The sequence below is a fragment of the Dioscorea cayenensis genome, chromosome 6 (assembly GCF_009730915.1).
Source record: "Dioscorea cayenensis subsp. rotundata cultivar TDr96_F1 chromosome 6, TDr96_F1_v2_PseudoChromosome.rev07_lg8_w22 25.fasta, whole genome shotgun sequence".
NCBI classification, from domain to species: domain Eukaryota; kingdom Viridiplantae; phylum Streptophyta; class Magnoliopsida; order Dioscoreales; family Dioscoreaceae; genus Dioscorea; species Dioscorea cayenensis.
The window spans coordinates 20,616,914-20,636,727 of NC_052476.1; the positions used below are offsets into that span (position 1 = coordinate 20,616,914).

Here is a 19,814-nt window from a genome sequence, read left to right on the forward strand (position 1 = left end):
TTCTCTCATGGTATGGCTCCATTGCTCCTCCTCCTCCTCCTTCTCTTCGCCCTTGTGATCCCATCCTTGGCTGGTAAGAGCCCCTCAATCCTCTCTCTAGGGTTTCTCAATCCACTATACTCGTTCTTCGATTCATAAAGTGATCATTTTGTGTTTGATTCTTAATACCATGATTTATAGTTTTGTTTTTCCTTGATTCTTGGCTTTAATTGATCACTGAATGCTTGAGAATTTTTCAGGTAAATCTAGTGGAGTTTGTGTGTGTCCTGGTGGTCGCTTCCTCCATTTTCATCTGAAGGGAAGGCCCCTGGATTTGTCTCCAGAGGACCAAGAGATCTGGCGCTTTGTAGGGTTTCTTAGAAAGAGTACTTGTTGTGATTTAGCTCAGACTTCACCCCTGCTTTGTTGGCTATGAGAAGGTTGGCTTCTGCTGGAGAAGCCAGTCAAGAGTGTTTCAGTTTGTGGGAATTGTTGGAGTGCTCTATATGCCATCCTCTTGTTGGTGTTCAGCCTGGGCCTCCTAATTTGTGAATCTTTTTGTGATGGGATTTTTCAGGCTTGTGCCAATGCTTACTTCTCCATTGATGCAAAGACACAGGTGATTATTAATCTCAGTTTGCTGTGGATTTGATCATTGTATTTGTTTTGTGTTAGATTTTGATTCAAAAATTAACATGGTTTGTTAGGGTTTTGCCTGCTTTTTGAACTGTTTAGACCGCTTTGTTCCTTCTGATTACTGGCTAAAATTGGTTGTTTGTCTTCATCAAGTGGATGTTGACTAAACTGATGACTCTAGACAATATAAGAGCTCATCAGGACAAAGGATGTTGTTTTAGCCATTTGTCTTCATCAAGTGGATGTTGATTAAACTGTTAACTCTAGACAATTTAAGAGATCATCAGGACAAAGGATATTGCTTGAGATACTTTTGCTGCTTCATATGTCTGAACATGATGTTTTCAGTTGATCTTTCTGCTCATGTATGGTACACTAAGTTTTCTAGACAATCTCTTATCGCCTATAGAAAGATAACTACTTTTAATTGATTTTGTATTCAGATATAGTGATAATAAAGTTAGTATGTAATGAATCTGAATCAATTAATTACGTGTGTATATATATATATATATCAATGGCATGAAAGCTTTTGTTCAAGATGTCATGCTTGTGATTGTGATTTGTAAATGTGCATGACGGCTCATTAGTGGACTGTTATTTGTCGTCAAGCAAAGAACTGAGTCTGGTTTATTCTTATCAGGTATTGTTTCCATGTGGACCTAGTGATGTCGTTTGTGGCACAGGGCAAGCGAATGGGTCTCAAATGGTACAGAACTCTGCCACTTAGCGGGTTTTGCGGTGCAACCGGCTAATTTTATCTCCCGGAGTGACAGTGTGCCCTTCTGTTACGGAGAGAAATCAAGCATTGAATCGCTTGTCGGGTTCATGGAGCACTCGATCTAGGTCCCTTTTTAAGGGTGGGAACTCTATGGTGCTTGAAGATTTTCGGCAATGGTTGGGCAATACTGAAAAGGTTTCATGGGCAATTGGAGGGATGGTTCTCACTGCAGGACTTCTCTTTGTAAGGTTAGTCCTCTGACATATACATGGCTTATAATAGCAAGACATGTTACTTTTGGTTTGTGGCAGTTAATGTATGATATCGTGATATGCAATAAAAAAGATTTGGTTTCGATATATCACATACTCTGCAATAAACCTAGAAGCTCAAGCATAAAATGTATCACACTCACGCAGTATGGTAGGATACCAAATGGCAACTTAGACATTCCTAATGTATCCACTAGGTGTTTGGCTTTTTATAGGTGGTTAAGTGGTTTGAAGTTGACGCTCTCCAAGCGCTTAAGACTTTTTTATTGCCAGGCTGCAGAGGCGCCACAAAAAGGTGCACGCCCTGAGCTAAAATAAAGTGCTAGTTAATAAATAACTTATATATATATATATGTAATTTTTGGAATAATTAAGTCAAGCAAAGCAAAACATAAAGTCAAACAAATCATGGCATAAAGTTAAGCAAAACACTTCCTAGAAGTCTAGAATTACTCAAGTTTTTAAAATGAAAATTTTATCTTCATTAGTCATCTAATTCTACAATATCATCATCCTCATCATCTAAACTAGCTTCAACTTCATCACTAGATTTAGAGTGCAACTTTTGATGCTTCTTTCAATTTTCTCTAATTAATTAGTTAATCCCTTAATTTACTCATTATTCTTTTAAAAAATAGCAGTTGTACATTTAAATCACTTAGTTTTTCTCTCCAAAATTTATTTCATTCCTTATTAGTAAGCACATCTTTTAAAATCTTCTAGTTTTTCTCCCTAAATTTATTTCCCTCCTTATTAGTAGTTGTGCCTTTGTAAAATCGCCTAGTTTTTCTCCCCTAATTTTTTTTCCTTATTAGTAAGTGTTTTTTTAGATCCCAATTAACATTGATTGAAAGCATTAAATATAGGTTGATAGGGAAAAAAAAAAAGGCTTTTTATGCTTGGCGCACGGCAAAAAGAGTTCGCCGAAGGATGTTAAGGCGCCAGGGCCTCGCCTCACCTGAGCGCCTTTCTCGCTTTTAATAACACTGATGTGCAATGAAACCAGCTGATAGGATTCAACTTTCAAGGATGAATTCTGTCTTCCGTTTATAATTTCATGGTGATAGTGCAGTTTTTGTCCAAAACTATGCATCTTTATTCTTTTTGGTCCCTAAATTTGATAATTTTAAAATAAATAAATAAATGAAGGAGTTTGGTTTGGTCCTTTAACAAAAAAGAAGATCACATGTAGCCTCTTAAGCATGAATACAGGGAGTAGCTGTAACTTTGGTCTCTATTTGTCTTTTTAAAATTAATCCTTGGAATCAAACTAATATTTTTGTTTTTTCATATGCGCTTTAGACCTATTTTCATTTCACAGAATTTCTACAATAACTTTTTACTCTTGTTCGATGTTCCTCTATATAGGAATTAGGAAGCACCCACAGAGACCCGCCTTAGTGTGCACTGAAAGAAGTAATTTTTAGTGATTGAACATGATTGCAATGAGAAATGTTATTCAACAATGAAATTAGATGCTTGCTGCAATGTAGACATATGACCTTGGCTTGATAATGTTTGCTAGCTATCCTGCTTTATATGTTATCTCGTTGATAACTTTGGACTTCTCATAAATATATTTCAACTTTTGATTGGATTTCAAATTGAATGGTGCTTTTGTGTTTACAAACTTAGAAATCAGAGATTGGAATTTACGATGTAATTGTCGATGATTATGCAGCAAAAGAAAGAGATGCTTGCGGCATTGTAGACATATGGCATTGGCTTGATAATGTTTGCTAGCTAAACTTGGCTTTTAATTTTTGGCTTTTAATTTTATTTTTAAAAATAAAAAGGAGAAAGGTAAAAGATAGTTTAATTATTAAAAAAATTAATTATTTTTTTATTTCAGAGTATATTAGCAAATAATAGTGAGTTATAAAAATATATAAACAATTTATTAATATATGAATATATGCTATTTTTTATGCAGTGTATATATATATATTATATTAAAAGGGCATGAAAGAAAAAACCCATTTTACCAACTATTGGCATTAGTTTTTGTAGGGTGTTTGTGTGTTTACCAAAAATGTAGGTTTTAACCTCAGCTAATGGGTGCAAAAGTGAGAGCACATGTCCCTGCAGTGGCTTATCCAATTTGTTATAAAAAAAAACAACATTTTCAGGAGCTTGCAACCCAAACCCCTCATCAAATAGTTTTTTATCATTTTATTATTTTTATTTTTTTATTTTTTTTTATGAAAGCAACAAACGCTTTACATATCAGGAGCTTGCATGCGGGTTGAGAATTAATTATTCAACCTGCAAATTTTTAACCGGTGACGAGATAAGGGGTTTGGGTTGCGAGCCCACACCCACAACTGATAACTCATCATTTTTATTGTTTTCAATGAGATTTTAATTTGAAACATTTTGATTATCTCAAATTCGTTTTGTGCAATAAAAACCAAAGACCCATTGGCACTAGGTTACAAGCAAATGTTATTTTTATGGTGGTGTGTAAATAATTTTCTGTTTTTTCGAGGGGCATGCAAGCAAAAAAAACACGGCGTTTTCTTTTGGGTTATAACCATCCCAAATTCGCGCTCATCGATCACTGCGATCTTCGCCATTCTCCGGGCAGCAAGCTTGAAGCAAACCTCTCCGCTTCTCCTTCCCTCGATCTCCGACGTGTGCATCCTTTTTGTTGATATCCAGGTAATGCCCCTGATAGGCTCTTTTGCTCAATGGCCTAACCCTAGACTTTATGGTTCCGGATGTGTTTTGGTTCTCGCGGGTGCTTTCAATTGCTGGTTGATGAGATCGTAAACCCTAGAAATAGTGATTCCGCATGTGTTTCAATCGTTTCTTGATGAGATTGTAAACCCTAGAAATAATGGATCTTGTTGTGTTTTCAGTCGCTTTTTTTATGAGATTGTAGACCCTAGAAACAGTGGTTGTCAATGTGTTTTTAAATTTGTTCTCAACGGGATCGTAAACTCTGGAATTGGTGGTTTTTATGTGTTTTTTTTTTTCTGTAATCTTGTTCATGTTTTGAGTTCATATCTTCATTTCATTCCTTTGAAGACGTTGATGTTTGTGTGCATTAGGATAAAAAATGGCAAGCAAGAGCTACTTGAAAACTTGGTTTTCGGATAAGCTGATGACTCTGATGGGATACTCCAAGAGCGTTGTCTTGCAATATGTTAGCCGTTTGTGTAATTATCAGGAGATTGGTTTTGAATTTCTTCAAACCATTCTATGTTAATTTTAGTTAGTTTGGGAATGAATTTTGGCTGATCTTGCAGCTAAGGAATTGTCTTCACCCTCTGATCTTCTAAGCAAGTTGTTGGAATATGGGTTTTCTTCATCAGCAGGGACACGGTCGTTTGCTGAAGAGATATTTGCTAAAGTTCCTCACAAACAATCTGGTACGAGTGTAAGTCCCTACTTGGCTCCCTTTCAATCTCTGTTGTAATGATGGTTATGCTTGCAATCAGTTTAGAAAAGGTACATTAATCTGTTTAAAGTTACATGTCAAATGCTCTTAAAATTGCAGAAGTTATTTACTGCTTTGATTACAGACTGTGATAGTTGGGTGCTTTCTTTTTTAAATTGTTAAGTATATCATTAGGTTTATATGTTTTCTACTTGATCCAGGATTACCAAAACCAGGAAAAAGAAGCATCTTTGTTTGAAGCAAAGAATTACAAATTGTTGGACGCTGAAGGAGCTGGCTCAGTAACTGCCACCTCTGCAACTTCTCAGCCCGAGAAAAAAGAATCCCATGGAAAGCGTTTTAGGAGGAAAAATGAAACCCAAGATGATTCAGATGATGGTGTTTTCCTTCATAGCACTTTCCCTTTCATATGGTAAGTTGTCATTCAGTTCTATGTTGCCAGATACTTGATTTTCTTTTGTTTTATGTATACATTAGGTGACTACATCCAAAGATGTTGGGCGGCAAGTTCGAAGCCGTACTTCTGAGGTTGATGATGGCGATGATGACAGTGAGGTACCTTATATTGTTTATTTTTGTGTTAATTATTTTGTTGTGATTGAAAGTGTATTATTATATGATAATGTTTCTGGTGGTTCATTTAAGTTATTTATTTAGTTGTTTTTACTTGGAAACTTCTTTTATAAAAGAATGGTCAGAGTTAAGTTGACTGCGTGCCTGCTCATAACATGTAAAACAATGTTTAAAAGTTCAAAAGCACTATAAAAAGCTAAAGTGTCTGCTTATGTGTTTATAAAGCATTGTACATGTAGTATAATCACGAGTGAAGATATTATGTAGATGGCAATTTGCCCTTGCGGGCACTGTCTCGTGAGTATGATTGTAGTTTGTTGGGATACTCCGGTTTGCACCGACAACTGTATGTTTGGTTGTAGGTTAGAATGACAGTGCTAAAAAGTTTGGAAGCTTGAAATGGTTTTGCATGAAATGGGTTTATTTAGAATTCACCAAATTCTGACTTAAAATTAATACTAATCAAAACAAATATTTGTTTTGCAGTTTAAAATTTATTGATAGTTTTTTAAATTAATATTAATATTTTTTAATTAATTAATAAAGAAAGTTATTTAAATAATTAAAATTTACCAAATTTACCAAATTAGCCGGATAACATTGGGGTGTAGGTCAGCACCTTGGGTTAACCTGGGGTGACTCCACTACCTGCTCTTTTTGAAGATTTACCGTATTGATTGAGGAATATTTTATTTGTTGCCTTTCTTTTAAATTGATATTTTCCGCTGATTATTATGCTATGTTACTTGATCATTTTTAATTTTGATGGTCTTAAAATGCAAGTACCATTGCCTTTACCTTTACCTAAATTAATACTCTCTCCATTCGTAAATACATGTCGTTTAAGCACAAGAGTTAAGAATGCCATTAAATTTTCTAAAATTTAACATAAAAATCAACCAAATTACTAAATTATCCCTCTATTGGAACCATATGTTTTTCTTGGGACTATAAATATTACTCTCTTTATTTATATAACTCAGGAAATTGAAGATGGGTAAAATTGAAAAAAAAAAAGTAAATATTGCTTGATGTTGTAAAACGACGACTATTTTGGATAAAACGACATGTATTTAGGAATGGAGGGAGTATCTTTTTTGGCCTTCTGCAATCAGAAGTATTCTGAAGCAGCTAGAATATGTGATCAAGAAGAGAGAGAGCAATTGGAAAGAAATATTAGAGAAAGAGATGCAGCTGGAACTTGGAAGGTACTTCAATGACAAATGAAGTTAAATTTTATTTTTATTTTTTAACTTATCATGTTGATCTCTTCTTTGGTCAAAGATAGAACATGGGTACATGTGTGGGAGACTAGAGGCAGTTCAATATATAACCAAATCCTCTATTTAGAAGAAAAGTAACATACGTTTTAGTTGTTGAAAAATAAGTATAATTTGTTCTTCAACAGTGTTGATTTAGTGATTACCGGAACCATCTTTGTCTAAATGGCAAGAGTGGATTGTATTGTTTCAAAGAACAAGATGGATTTTACCTTAGGAATCATTGACTATCCTACTAAAATAATCATGACAAAAACAAGTTACTGCTTCTGAACAATTCCTTGTCTAAATATAAAAATTTCAGTCCATCTACTTGGCACACAAATTCCTTAGTTTGTAATATTTTGGAAGAAGTTTCTAAGCTTGTAACCAAGATACATCTAATAACCTATTTTCAAGCTGATCACAAGCCAGCTTACCTCCTTCAATTTTTTATGAAGTTGAATCCTTTGTTTGTCACCTCACAGTTCATACAATTATTTTGGTAGATGTTGAATGCTCTTTTTGTGTGTGTGTGTGTGTGTGTGTGTGAGGATCCAAAGGTTGTCATGTTTGTTTACCTTTCAAACTAGTCTCATACACTGAACTACTCTTACCATGTCTATATCTTTAACCTTCTGATTGAAGGTGCCCAATTCACAGACCCTTGACTAAAGCTTGCTGAATTTTCCCTGACAGAACTAAGGTAAAATATGGATAGTCTCTTGTTATCAAGGAATGCTAGTCTCTCCCTCACAAGAATCTATTTAATAGCTCTCTCTCTAATTGAGCTGTGAATAAAATAAATTAAATGTACCTCCTCATGCTGCTAAACTCCTAGATGGAAAGATATTAATTCTATCTAAAGGATAATTTATTCCAAATAAACTTATCACTAACTAATTCAAATCAATTAAAAAAAGAGAAAAAAAAAAACTTCAAAACGGAGCCATAATTATCCAATTAATTAGGCAATGTTGAGTTCATCACTAATGCTTTTCAAAACTGACCTCTTTAGAGTAGAAAAATGTATATAGAGGTTTAGTGGCCAAGTGAAGCTCTCGACTCTTCTTTATCTTATCATGCAATTTATTTGTTTGTTCATTTTTTTCCCATTCTTTCAGAAGACGTGTCATTGATTTCTTGATCCTGATTGATGTGACTATTCTTTTAATTGTCTTTGTGCTTTTTTAATAGTTGATTGAACCCAAGATTTCGAAGGAGGAAGGTAAGGTTTTCATGATGTCTGTTTTTATGTGGCTTTTGGATAAATACTTACCAGTTAGTTATTGCTGCTATGGAGCAAGATGACACTTCAGATCTAAGGTTCTTTCTCATGAGGCCTAGTTTTTAATGTTTATTAGAAGTTCCTTTCTTATATGGGGTTATATCACCTTAAAGAAATGGTTGCGTTAGATGTTCTGCTTCTGGAAGATGGTTAATTTAAAATTTTAAATTGTTAAATGCCAACATGTGGTTTTAATATAAAAGAAAAAAGATGTGTTTTGCAAGTGTCCAAGCTATATTTGGTTGTTGGGTTACCCAAGGCCTCCCAAGTTCACCCTAAGTTTCCAATTAAACACCAACAGATTACCCCACCCAGCTTTTTCTACAAGGTTTTTTCATTCAAATAAATATATTTGATAATTAATTTAAAAAATTGTCACTATTAATAAACAACAACTGTTACTTAAAAAAGTAAATTTTTAATTTTAAGATATTTATTTTGATTATTTATAATTAAATCAAAATTGGGTCAATTCTATTTAAAAGTTTTCTCCTTAAAACAATTTCAAGCTTTCAAATCTTAACCCTACCATCTAACCCCCAACCGAATACATCCCTAATGTTTATGGAAGTATGTTTATAGGTACAAGAAACAAAACTTTGAGCTTGCAAAAGAGCATGTAGAAAATCTAGACGATATTGATGTGATGATGAATATCTCCTCTTTGTTCATATAGTTATTACTCCTTTTACGTTCATTTGTTTTGTAGTAATTTCTACTCTGTTCTTTCTTTCGGCAAATTTTCCTCATAATCTCTTTTCCTGTTGCATCCCACTGGTTGGTGCTGCTGCATGGAATGATCTTCTGATGGTTTTATATTTTTGTGTAGTATGTCTGATATTATATTGAAGCAACTTGAGGAATAAATTTCTGTATCACTTCCATCACCTGTTACTCAGTTTGTAAGGAAAGTGTATTGCTCGCTATAATTGGTTGTTAAAAGGACTTCAGATTGTTTCTCTTCAGTATATCTTGAACTATGCCACCTGCACTTCAATTTCTGATTCAAAAGGTTTTTTTCCTCCATATATATTTTATGAAAATTCACATGGGACTTTGTTGAGTTATAAATAAATTTTTCATATGTAAGGTGGTAATTGGTAATATTTCGTAATGTGATGATGTAATTCATGATTTGGCTTTTCATTTTAAACATCAGTGGATGATTAGTAATAGCTATTTTTTTTTTTTATGTTGTAATTAAGCAAACTTTATAATTTGATATTGTACATTGCTTATTTTTTATATTATTGTTTCTATAGATTGTTATCTTTTTACAATTTGTACATGTTAAGGCCTTCTTGTTTATTTATATGATCATAACAACATTTTGTTTCTCATGATAAAACAAGGGCAGTATATATAGGATGCCTGATGCATATGATCAAGAGGGGGGTGTAAATCAAGAGAAAAGATTTGCTGCTGCTGTGCAGGGGTACAAGTGAGTGAACTTGATATAGTGATTGTCTTCTTCACCTTGCCAGAAACATACCACTTTTTTATTTTTTTCTCTCTCCTTTTTTTTGGCACCATCCTTATCTTTTGTCTTTGTCTGTATGGTATATGTAACTCAATTTAGTTACATGCTATTGATTTACATTTGTTCTAGAATGTTTCTGAATAATTTCTTTCTTCAATCAGGGATTCTTCTGTGGGTGATAAAATGAATCCGTTTGCAGAACAAGAAGCATGGGAAGAAAACCAAATCGGTATTATCTATGGCTAGTCTTTTTTCTCATTGTTAAACAGTTTTATATTTTGGACAATCCAAAGTAATAATTTCTGTTATTGCAGGTAAGGCAACCCTAAAGTTTGTTTGGCTCTAAGAACAAAAAACAAGCAGTGGATGATTATCAGTGAGTTTCACATACTATTTTATTCTTTGTTTTCCTGTCACCATGATGTGTTTTGCGTTTTTTGCCTGTTTATTTTCCATGTAATCACATTTTATGTCTCTTTTAACATAATTCGGGTTTTGGTACAGTTTATCAGCCAAAACTTTTTTATTTTTCCAAGCATATGCGTTTTCATCTCTTGATAGTTACTAACAGGAGCATTTTTCTTTGGGTTATTCATTTAGGTATGTTTTTGAGGATGGGATTGACTTCATCAAGGAATCTGTTATGGATGGTGTTCAGGTGGAAAGACATAAAACATTTTTTTCCCTTGATTCTTACATTTGCTGTGGTTGTTATCTCCTGAATGCTGTTCTGATCTTAGATATGTATTCATGCAGTATGAAGATGCATTGGATGGCGAGACTCCTGAAGATGTTGCTGCAAAATCTGCACTCCAAAAGATTCAAGTATGACGTCTTTAACAACTTTCGGCTTCCAAATTTTTCCATTGCTTATGTGGGTTTTGTGGCTTTACTTGCTTTTGTTTAAAGAAACAACCATGGTTTCAGTGTCAGTTTGAATTGCAAAAATGTGTTGCTTTTTGATGTTCTCTCATGCTTGCTCAGGATGATAGGAAGACCTTTCCCATCTATCCTTATCGGGAAGAACTACTCCAGGCTGTTAATGATCGTCAGGTCAGTATAGTTTTGTACTGGTTTGGTTCTATTTCCTTTTGGAACCAGTAACTGTTCTTGTCTGTCCATAATTTTCTAGATATTGCCTTCATGTTATTCTTCAATTTTTTTTCCTGCATATTCCATGTTTGAGCAGCATTCAGTGGATAATTTTATTTGCTTGTCTAAGGCCATAGCAAACAGTTAGCTGCATGTGGACTCTCACATTATTTCTGTATTGCAATAATGGGAGTTATCATTGATTGGAAGAGATTGCAGCCCTTACTCACTATTTTGTTTTTCTGTTACTAGATTGCTAAAACTTAGACAATTGATACTTGAGTTATACAGGCTTGGATGTCAATCATAACTATTGCTGGATTTTCATCTAGATTTGTAACCCATGCATTCTTTGAAGAATCTCCAAAACCCTCTTCACTGTCTTTCACCTTCTATTCTATAAAAGAACGAAATGGCGAACATCAATTTTTACTGGTCTATATTTTTTGTAGTGTACATGGAGTCAAAGACTTAGCCAGTAGTGACTTTGGTGTTCTCTCTCGGTTTCAATGTTGTGCTTGTGCTGAGTTATACCAATAGTGGGTTATATTATCCATATGCTCTAATTTTTATGTGCATTATACAACCCTATTCATGCTTGTTGCAACAAACTGAAGCTGTGAAAAAAATCTATGGCTGTAAATTATTTAAAACCAATGGACCTTTACTGATCTATATCATTAGTATAAGATTAAAAAAAGTTGTGCACAATAATGTTAGGTATATCAAATGATAGTTGTGGGGTATCCATTACGGGACAAATGCTGGACTTTGGTAAAGGAAGATGAGCCCTTGTTTGTCTATGGTGATAAGCTAGTCTGTGGTACATGCCACTAGGTGGCAATATCCAACGTTTGTGTTCTGACGGGTTAAAATCATTTTTTTTTCTCTTTTGTAATAGGTCCTTGTAATTGTTGGAGAGACTGGCTCTGGAAAGACTACTCAAATACCTCAATACCTTCATGAAGCTGGGTATACTAAACGTGGGAAGGTATTGCATGAAGAATTTGATATCATACTTGTAATTTTCTTAGAACCACACGTTACTGACTAGAAGAATAATTGGCAAGTTTTTGTACGTCTTTGCTTGTCTATGCTTGTCTCAGAACCTATGTTTTGTGTCTCTTAAAACATTGTGACGGGAATCTGTGCATTTTACTTATATTCTTTTACTGCCCATACTATGTTTTCCTGTGTTGAATGTAATATGTGCTTCTAAAAGGGGCCGTAGGTCCATAAATGAAATAGTCCCTGAACTCTCATTCATAAGTTTTTGTAATTGCTCTATATGTTATTTGGTTTTCCAAAAGTTTCCGGAATTTTGTGTTTTTATGAATTACTCATCTATTTATTTAACCATTACAATTTTTTTTTTAAAAAAAAATTATTTGTAGTTTTTAGTTGCATGTTGTTGACCTTATTAACTTATTGTAGGTTGGATGCACACAACCGCGACGTGTTGCAGCCATGAGTGTTGCTGCACGAGTGTCACAGGAGATGGGTGTGAAACTAGGTCATGAGGTGTGTCTGTTTAGCCCCTTGGTTTCCTGTCCACCTGCAGTTGTGCAAATAATCTTTTTTCACATCTAGTTGATTATGATATGGTTCATTCATTATCATCTGATTCTGCTTCCTGTATGTTGTGGACATGCAGGTTAGGTTGGCTATTCCATTCGCATTCGGCTTGAAGATTGTACTTTAGAGAAAACTATTCTGAAATATATGACAGATGGGATGTTGTTGCGTGAATTCCTTGGTGAGCCTGACTTGGCCAGTTACAGGTGGATTTCAAATTTAGGAGACACTTGGTTATCACAATTGTATTTTCCATTTTTATGTATCTAACTTTTTGTTTAACATCCTTGGTGTTGTAATGGTGGATGAGGCACATGAGAGAACACTCTCAACAGACATTTTATTTGGTTTAGTGAAGGTAAGCTGAATTTTTATCGAGATCTGTAAAAAATAATATATATATATATATATAAAAGATATTTTAAATAAAAAAAAATGTAAAAACTAAGACATGCATCAAAGAGGATTTGAGCCCGGCCTGATGGGTCAAAATCATAAATCTTATAAATAAGTCCACACACAACTCAAGCACATGTCTGTTCTTTGTTTTTGAGTGCCCAAATATTATATATTATATTAATTTAACTATAGAAAAATCGGAAAAAAAAAATAAACCTTATGTGGCATGAAAGATAGTCTTCGCGGCTCCAAGGGGGGTTTTAGCCCCTGTTAACCCTTCTTGGTTCTGCCCTTGTTTTTACCTTCACGCTTCCAAAAAACAAGAGTAGACGTCGCCATGAATAGTGGCGATCTCATTCCCATGACGCGTTTGTAGCAAACGCGTCATAACCTCAATGTTCTCGTGGTGAGGAAAACGGTTGAGTGTTGTCAGCCCCGTCATCGCATCTCGGACAAGCGCGTACGACAATGACGACATAGGAAGGAGAAGCACACAGAGAAGAGAAGTGTTTGAAGAGAGAATAAAAAAATTAATTATAAAAAAAAAATAGAAGGTGAAGACCTCACGGTAGATTTCAAAGAAATACTCATAAATTTTTCAAAGAGGAGGTCCTACAAAAATTATAAAAATATGGCCATATTAATTAAAGTCACTATTTTCTTTCTTATTCATATTAAGTCATTCCCATGTCATTTTTCTCCTCTCTTTTCACAAATATTCAAAAATTATTATTATTATTATTATTATTTAAAAAGGTGGATAAACCACTTTCATAAAAAAAAAGTAAAATAAAATAAAACAGTACGGTGCTCCCAAAACAAAATATTCAAAATTTATTCAACTAGACCCTTTAAAGCTCAACTTTTCCATATTATTACTATTATTATTATTTTAATTTTACAAGCAAATCCTCCAATTTCTTTACTTTCACATCTTTTACCACTTTTGAAAATAAACCCGGATTTTTTTTTCACACTTTAGGTTTTTATATATTCTTCTTCTTTTCTTCTTTTCTATAGGATATATTTACTCTTAAAATGCTCCAGCGCCGGAACAGGAAACCGAAAACCGGAAAACCATGTCACTGCTCCACAGGATCAACCGGGAACCGGATGATCCCTTCCGATCACCGGTCAGACACTTTCCCTCATTTAATTATTAAAGACTTCACCCCCTCCTTCTCCACATCCCATTCATCATGCCTCGTCTTCCTTTTGATCCAAAAGAGATGAAAACATATACTCACGAGACAGTGCCTGCAAGGGCAAATTGCCATCTATATAATATCTTCACTCGTGATTATACTACATGTACAATGCTTTATAAACACATAAGCAGAAACTTTAGCTTTTTATAGTGCTTTTGAACTTTTAAACATTGTTTTACATGTTATGAGCAGGCACACAGTCAACTTAACTCTGACCATTCTTTTATAAAAGAAGTTTCCAAGTAAAAACAACTAAATAAATAACTTAAATGAACCACCAGATACATTATCATATAATAATACACTTTCAATCACAACAAAATAATTAACACAAAAATAAACAATATAAGGTACCTCACTGTCATCATCGCCATCATCAACCTCAGAAGTACGGCTTCGAACTTGCCGCCCAACATCTTTGGATGTAGTCACCTAATGTATAGCATAAATCAAAAGAAAATCAAGTATCTGACAACATAGAACTGAATGACAACTTACCATATGAAAGGGAAAGTGCTATGAAGGAAAACACCATCATCTGCATCATCTTGGGTTTCATTTTTCCTCCTAAAACGCTTTCCATGGGATTCTTTTTTCTCGGGCTGAGAAGTTGCAGAGGTGGCAGTTACTGAGCCAGCTCCTTCAGCGTCCAACAATTTGTAATTCTTTGCTTCAAACAAAGATGCTTCTTTTTCCTGGTTTTGGTAATCCTGGATCAAGTAGAAAACATATAAACCTAATGATATACTTAACAATTTAAAAAAGAAAGCACCCAACTATCACAGTCTGTAATCAAAGCAGTAAATAACTTCTGCAATTTTAAGAGCCTTTGACATGTAACTTTAAACAGATTAATGTACCTTTTCTAAACTGATTGCAAGCATAACCATCATTACAACAGAGATTGAAAGGGAGCCAAGTAGGGACTTACACTCGTACCAGATTGTTTGTGAGGAACTTTAGCAAATATCTCTTCAGCAAACGACCGTGTCTCTGCTGATGAAGAAAACCCATATTCCAACAACTTGCTTAGAAGATCAGAGGGTGAAGACGATTCCTTAGCTGCAAGATCAGCCAAAATTCATTCCCAAACTAACTAAAATTAACATAGAATGGTTTGAAGAAATTCAAAATCAATCTCCTGATAATTACACAAACGGCTAACATATTGCAAGACAACGCTCTTGGAGTATCCCATCAGAGTCATCAGCTTATCCGAAAACCAAGTTTTCAAGTAGCTCTTGCTTGCCATTTTTTATCCTAATGCACGCAAACATCAACGTCTTCAAAGGAATGAAATGAAGATATGAACTCAAAACATGAACAAGATTACAGCAAAAAAAACACATAAAAAAACCACCAATTCCAGAGTTTACGATCCCGTTGAGAACAAATTTAAAAACACATTGACAACCACTGTTTCTAGGGTCTACAATCTCATAAAAAAAGCGACTGAAAACACAACAAGATCCATTATTTCTAGGGTTTACAATCTCATCAAGAAACGATTGAAACACATGCAGAATCACTATTTCTAGGGTTTACGATCTCATCAACCAGCAATTGAAAGCACCCGCAGAACCAAACACATCCGGAACCATAAAGTCTAGGGTTAGGCCATTGAGCAAGAGCCTATCAGGGCATTACCTGGATATCAACAAAAGGATGCACACGTCGGAGATCGAGGAAGGAGAACGGAGAGGTTTGCTTCAAGCTTGCTGCCCCGGAGAATGGCGAAAGATCGCAGTGATCGATGAGCGCGAATTTGGGATGGTTATAACCCAAAAGAAAACGCCGTGTTTTTTTTGCTTGCATGCCCCTCGAAAAAACAGAAAATTATTTACACACCACCATAAAAATAACATTTGCTTGTAACCTAGTGCCAATGGGTCTTTGGTTTTTATTGCACAAAACGAATGTGAGATAATCAAAATGTTTCAAATTAAAATCTCATTGAAAACAATAAAAATGATGAGTTATCAGTTGTGGGTGTGGGCTCGCAACCCAAACCCCTTATCTCGTCACCGGTTAAAAATTTGCAGGTTGAATAATTAATTCTCAACCCGCATGCAAGCTCCTGATATGTAAAGCGTTTGTTGCTTTCATAAAAAAAAATAATAAAATAAAAATAATAAAATGATAAAAAACTATTTGATGAGGGGTTTGGGTTGCAAGCTCCTGAAAATGTTGTTTTTTTTTATAACAAATTGGATAAACCACTGCAGGGACATGTGCTCTCACTATCTCACCCATTAGCTGAGGTTAAAACCTACATTTTTGGTAAACACACAAACGCCCTACAAAAACTAATGCCAATAGTTGGTAAAATGGGTTTTTTCTTTCATGCCCTTTTAATATAATATATATATATACACTGCATAAAAAATAACATATATTCATATATTAATAAATTGTTTATATATTTTTATAACTCACTATTATTTGCTAATATACTCTGAAATAAAAAAATAATTAATTTTTTTAATAATTAAACTATCTTTTACCTTTCTCCTTTTTATTTTTAAAAATAAAATTAAAAAGCCAAGTTTAGCTAGCAAACATTATCAAGCCAATGCCATATGTCTACAATGCCGCAAGCATCTCTTTCTTTTGCTGCATAATCATCGACAATTACATCGTAAATTCCAATCTCTGATTTCTAAGTTTGTAAACACAAAAGCACCATTCAATTTGAAATCCAATCAAAAGTTGAAATATATTTATGAGAAGTCCAAAGTTATCGATGAGATAACATATAAAGCAGGATAGCTAGCAAACATTATCAAGCCAAGGTCATATGTCTACATTGCAGCAAGCATCTAATTTCATTGTTGAATAACATTTCTCATTGCAATCATGTTCAATCACTAAAAATTACTTCTTTCAGTGCACACTAAGGCGGGTCTCTGTGGGTGCTTCCTAATTCCTATATAGAGGGACATCGAACAAGAGTAAAAAGTTATTGTAGAAATTCTGTGAAATGAAAATAGGTCTAAAGCGCATAGGCCCTTTATATGAAAAAACAAAAATATTAGTTTGATTCCAAGGATTAATTTTAAAAAGAAAAATAGAGACCAAAGTTGCAGCTACTCACTGTATTCATGCTTAAGAGGCTACATGTGATCTTCTTTTTTGTTAAAGGACCAAACCAAACTCCTTCATTTATTTATTTATTTTAAAATTATCAAGTTTAGGGACCAAAAAGAATAAAGATGCATAGTTTTGGACCAAAACTGCACTATCACCATGAAATTATAAACAGAAGACAGAATTCATCCTTGAATCCTACCAGCTGGTTTCATTGCACATCAGTGTTATTAAAAGCGAGAAAGGCGCTCAGGTGTAGGCGAGGCCCTGGCGCCTCAACACATCCTTCGGCGAACTCTTTTTGCCCTGCGCCAAGCATAAAAAGCCTTTTTTTTTCCCTATCAACCTATATTTAATGCTTTCAATCAATGTTAATTGGGATCTAAAAAAACACTTACTAATAAGGAAAAAAAAAATTAGGGGAGAAAAACTAGGCGATTTTACAAAGGCACAACTACTAATAAGGAGGGAAATAAATTTAGGGAGAAAAACTAGAAGATTTTAAAAGATGTGCTTACTAATAAGGAATGAAATAAATTTAGGAGAGAAAAACTAAGTGATTACAACTGCTATTTTTTAAAAGAATAATGAGTAAATTAAGGGATTAACTAATTAATTAGAGAAAATTGAAGAAGCATCAAAAGTTGCACTCTAAATCTAGTGATGAAGTTGAAGCTAGTTTAGATGATGAGGATGATGATATTGTAGAATTAGATGACTAATGAAGGTAAAGTTTTCATTTTAAAAACTTTAGTAGTTCTAGACTTCTAGGAAGTGTTTTGCTTAACTTTATGCCATGATTTGTTTGACTTTATGTTTTGCTTTGCTTGACTTAATTATTCCAAAAATTACATATATATATATATATATAAGTTATTTATTAACTAGCGCTTTATTTCGCTCGGGCGTGCACCTTTTGTGGCGCCTCTCGCCTTTGGCAATAAAAAGTCTTAGCGCTTGGAGAACGCCAACTTCAAACCACTTAACCACCTATAAATAGCCAAACACCTAGTGGATACATTAGGAATGTCTAAGTTGCCATCTGGTATCCTACCATACTGCGTGAGTGTGATACATTTTATGCTTCGAGCTTCTAGGTTTATTGCAGAGTATGTGATATATCGAAACCAAATCTTTTTTATTGCATATCACGATATCATACATTAACTGCCACAAACCAAAAGTAACATGTCTTGCTATTATAAGCCATGTATATGTCAGAGGACTAACCTTACAAAGAGAAGTCCTGCAGTGAGAACCATCCCTCCAATTGCCCATGAAACCTTTTCAGTATTGCCCAACCATTGCCGAAAATCTTCAAGCACCATAGAGTTCCCACCCTTAAAAAAGGGACCTAGATCGAGGAGTGCTCCATGAACCAGCAACTGATTCAATGCTTGATTTCTCTCCGTAACAGAAGGGCACACTGTCACTCCAGGAGATAAAATTAGCCGGTTGCACCGCAAAACCCGCTAAGTGGCAGAGTTCCGTACCATTTGAGACCCATTCGCTTGCCCTGCCACAAACGACATCACTAGGTCCACATGGAAACAATACCTGATAAGAATAAACCAGACTCAGTTCTTTGCTTGACGACAAATAACAGTCCACTAATGAGCCGTCATGCACATTTACAAATCACAATCACAAGCATGACATCTTGAACAAAAGCTTTCATGCCATTGATATATATATATATATATATACATAACGTAATTAATTGATTCAGATTCATTACATACTAACTTTATTATCACTATATCTGAATACAAAATCAATTAAAGTAGTTATCTTTCTATAGACGATAAGAGATTGTCTAGAAAACTTAGTGTACCATACATGAGCAGAAAGATCAACTGAAACATCATGTTCAGACATATGAAGCCGCAAAGTATCTCAAGCAATATCCTTTGTCCTGATGATCTCTTAAATTGTCTAGAGTTAACAGTTTAATCAACATCCACTTGATGAAGACAAATGGCTAAAACAACATCCTTTGTCCTGATGAGCTCTTATATTGTCTAGAGTCATCAGTTTAGTCAACATCCACTTGATGAAGACAAACAACCAATTTTAGCCAGTAATCAGAAGGAACAAAGCGGTCTAAACAGTTCAAAAAGCAGGCAAAACCCTAACAAACCATGTTAATTTTTGAATCAAAATCTAACACAAAACAAATACAATGATCAAATCCACAGCAAACTGAGATTAATAATCACCTGTGTCTTTGCATCAATGGAGAAGTAAGCATTGGCACAAGCCTGAAAAATCCCATCACAAAAAGATTCACAAATTAGAGGAGGCCCAGGCTGAACACCAACAAGAGGATGGCATATAGAGCACTCCAACAATTCCCACAAACTGAAACACTCTTGACTGGCTTCTCCAGCAGAAGCCAACCTTCTCATAGCCAACAAAGCAGGGTAAGTCTGAGCTAAATCACAAGTACTCTTTCTGAAAACCCTACAAAGCGCCAGATCTCTTGGTCCTCTGGAGACAAATCCAGGGGCCTTCCCTTCAGATGAAAATGGAGGGAAGCGACCACCAGGACACACACAAACTCCACTAGATTTACCTGAAAAATTCTCAAGCATTCAGTGATCAATTAAAGCCAAGAATCAAGGAAAAACAAAACTATAAATCATGGTATTAAGAATCAAACACAAAATGATCACTTTATGAATCGAAGAACGAGTATAGTGGATTGAGAAACCCTAGAGAGAGGATTGAGGGGCTCTTACCAGCCAAGGATGGGATCACAAGGGCGAAGAGAAGGAGGAGGAGCAATGGAGCCATACCATGAGAGAAACAAGGATTCTTTCTTCTTCTCGATGATGAGCTT

The 19,814-nt window shown here is 34.7% G+C and overlaps 2 protein-coding genes across 9 annotated transcripts; one reads left to right on the forward strand and one right to left on the reverse strand.

Moving 5' to 3' along the window:
• The first annotated feature begins 1,496 nt into the window (after positions 1 to 1,496).
• LOC120263253 (probable pre-mRNA-splicing factor ATP-dependent RNA helicase DEAH6) lies at positions 1,497 to 12,656 on the forward strand. The gene is given in 16 exon segments (XM_039271120.1): positions 1,497 to 1,584; positions 4,662 to 4,769; positions 4,860 to 4,990; positions 5,212 to 5,424; positions 5,489 to 5,566; positions 6,662 to 6,792; positions 9,489 to 9,572; positions 9,773 to 9,840; positions 9,926 to 9,942; positions 9,944 to 9,987; positions 10,212 to 10,269; positions 10,368 to 10,436; positions 10,596 to 10,664; positions 11,605 to 11,694; positions 12,138 to 12,224; positions 12,363 to 12,656. Coding segments are annotated over 15 exon segments (1,425 nt in total). The 5' UTR covers positions 1,497 to 1,584; positions 4,662 to 4,669; the 3' UTR covers positions 12,549 to 12,656.
• Positions 12,657 to 13,508: 852 nt separating this feature from the next.
• LOC120263452 lies at positions 13,509 to 19,808 on the reverse strand. Of its 8 annotated transcripts, none has more exons than XM_039271357.1 (9): positions 19,714 to 19,808; positions 19,192 to 19,547; positions 18,466 to 18,529; positions 18,203 to 18,398; positions 15,533 to 15,704; positions 14,817 to 14,947; positions 14,384 to 14,595; positions 14,240 to 14,301; positions 13,509 to 13,934 (listed from the first exon to the last, which is right to left on the reverse strand). In XM_039271357.1, the coding sequence occupies exons 1-6, from the start codon at positions 19,766 to 19,768 to the stop codon at positions 14,915 to 14,917; spliced, it is 876 nt and encodes a 291-aa protein (XP_039127291.1). In that variant the 5' UTR covers positions 19,769 to 19,808; the 3' UTR covers positions 13,509 to 13,934; positions 14,240 to 14,301; positions 14,384 to 14,595; positions 14,817 to 14,914. The 8 variants fall into 8 exon arrangements, with proteins under 8 accessions (XP_039127291.1, XP_039127289.1, XP_039127296.1 ...); XM_039271355.1 differs by having other exon boundaries at positions 14,240 to 14,317; XM_039271362.1 differs by lacking the exon at positions 13,509 to 13,934 and adding an exon at positions 15,051 to 15,145 and having other exon boundaries at positions 14,086 to 14,317; positions 14,746 to 14,947.
• Positions 19,809 to 19,814: the final 6 nt, after the last annotated feature.

What these genes read in the sequence shown, in the direction of transcription:
- LOC120263452 (XM_039271357.1), bottom strand. Translation starts at nt 19,768, where the DNA reads ATGGCTCCATTGCTCCTCCTCCTTCTCTTCGCCCTTGTGATCCCATCC. An exon ending in CCATTGATGCAAAGACACAG is followed by an intron (nt 18,530 to 19,191) that starts GTGATTATTAAT and finishes TATTCTTATCAG; the next exon opens with GTATTGTTTCCATGTGGACC. An exon ending in GCAGGACTTCTCTTTGTAAG is followed by an intron (nt 15,705 to 18,202) that starts GTTAGTCCTCTG and finishes TGTTTTTTCGAG; the next exon opens with GGGCATGCAAGCAAAAAAAA.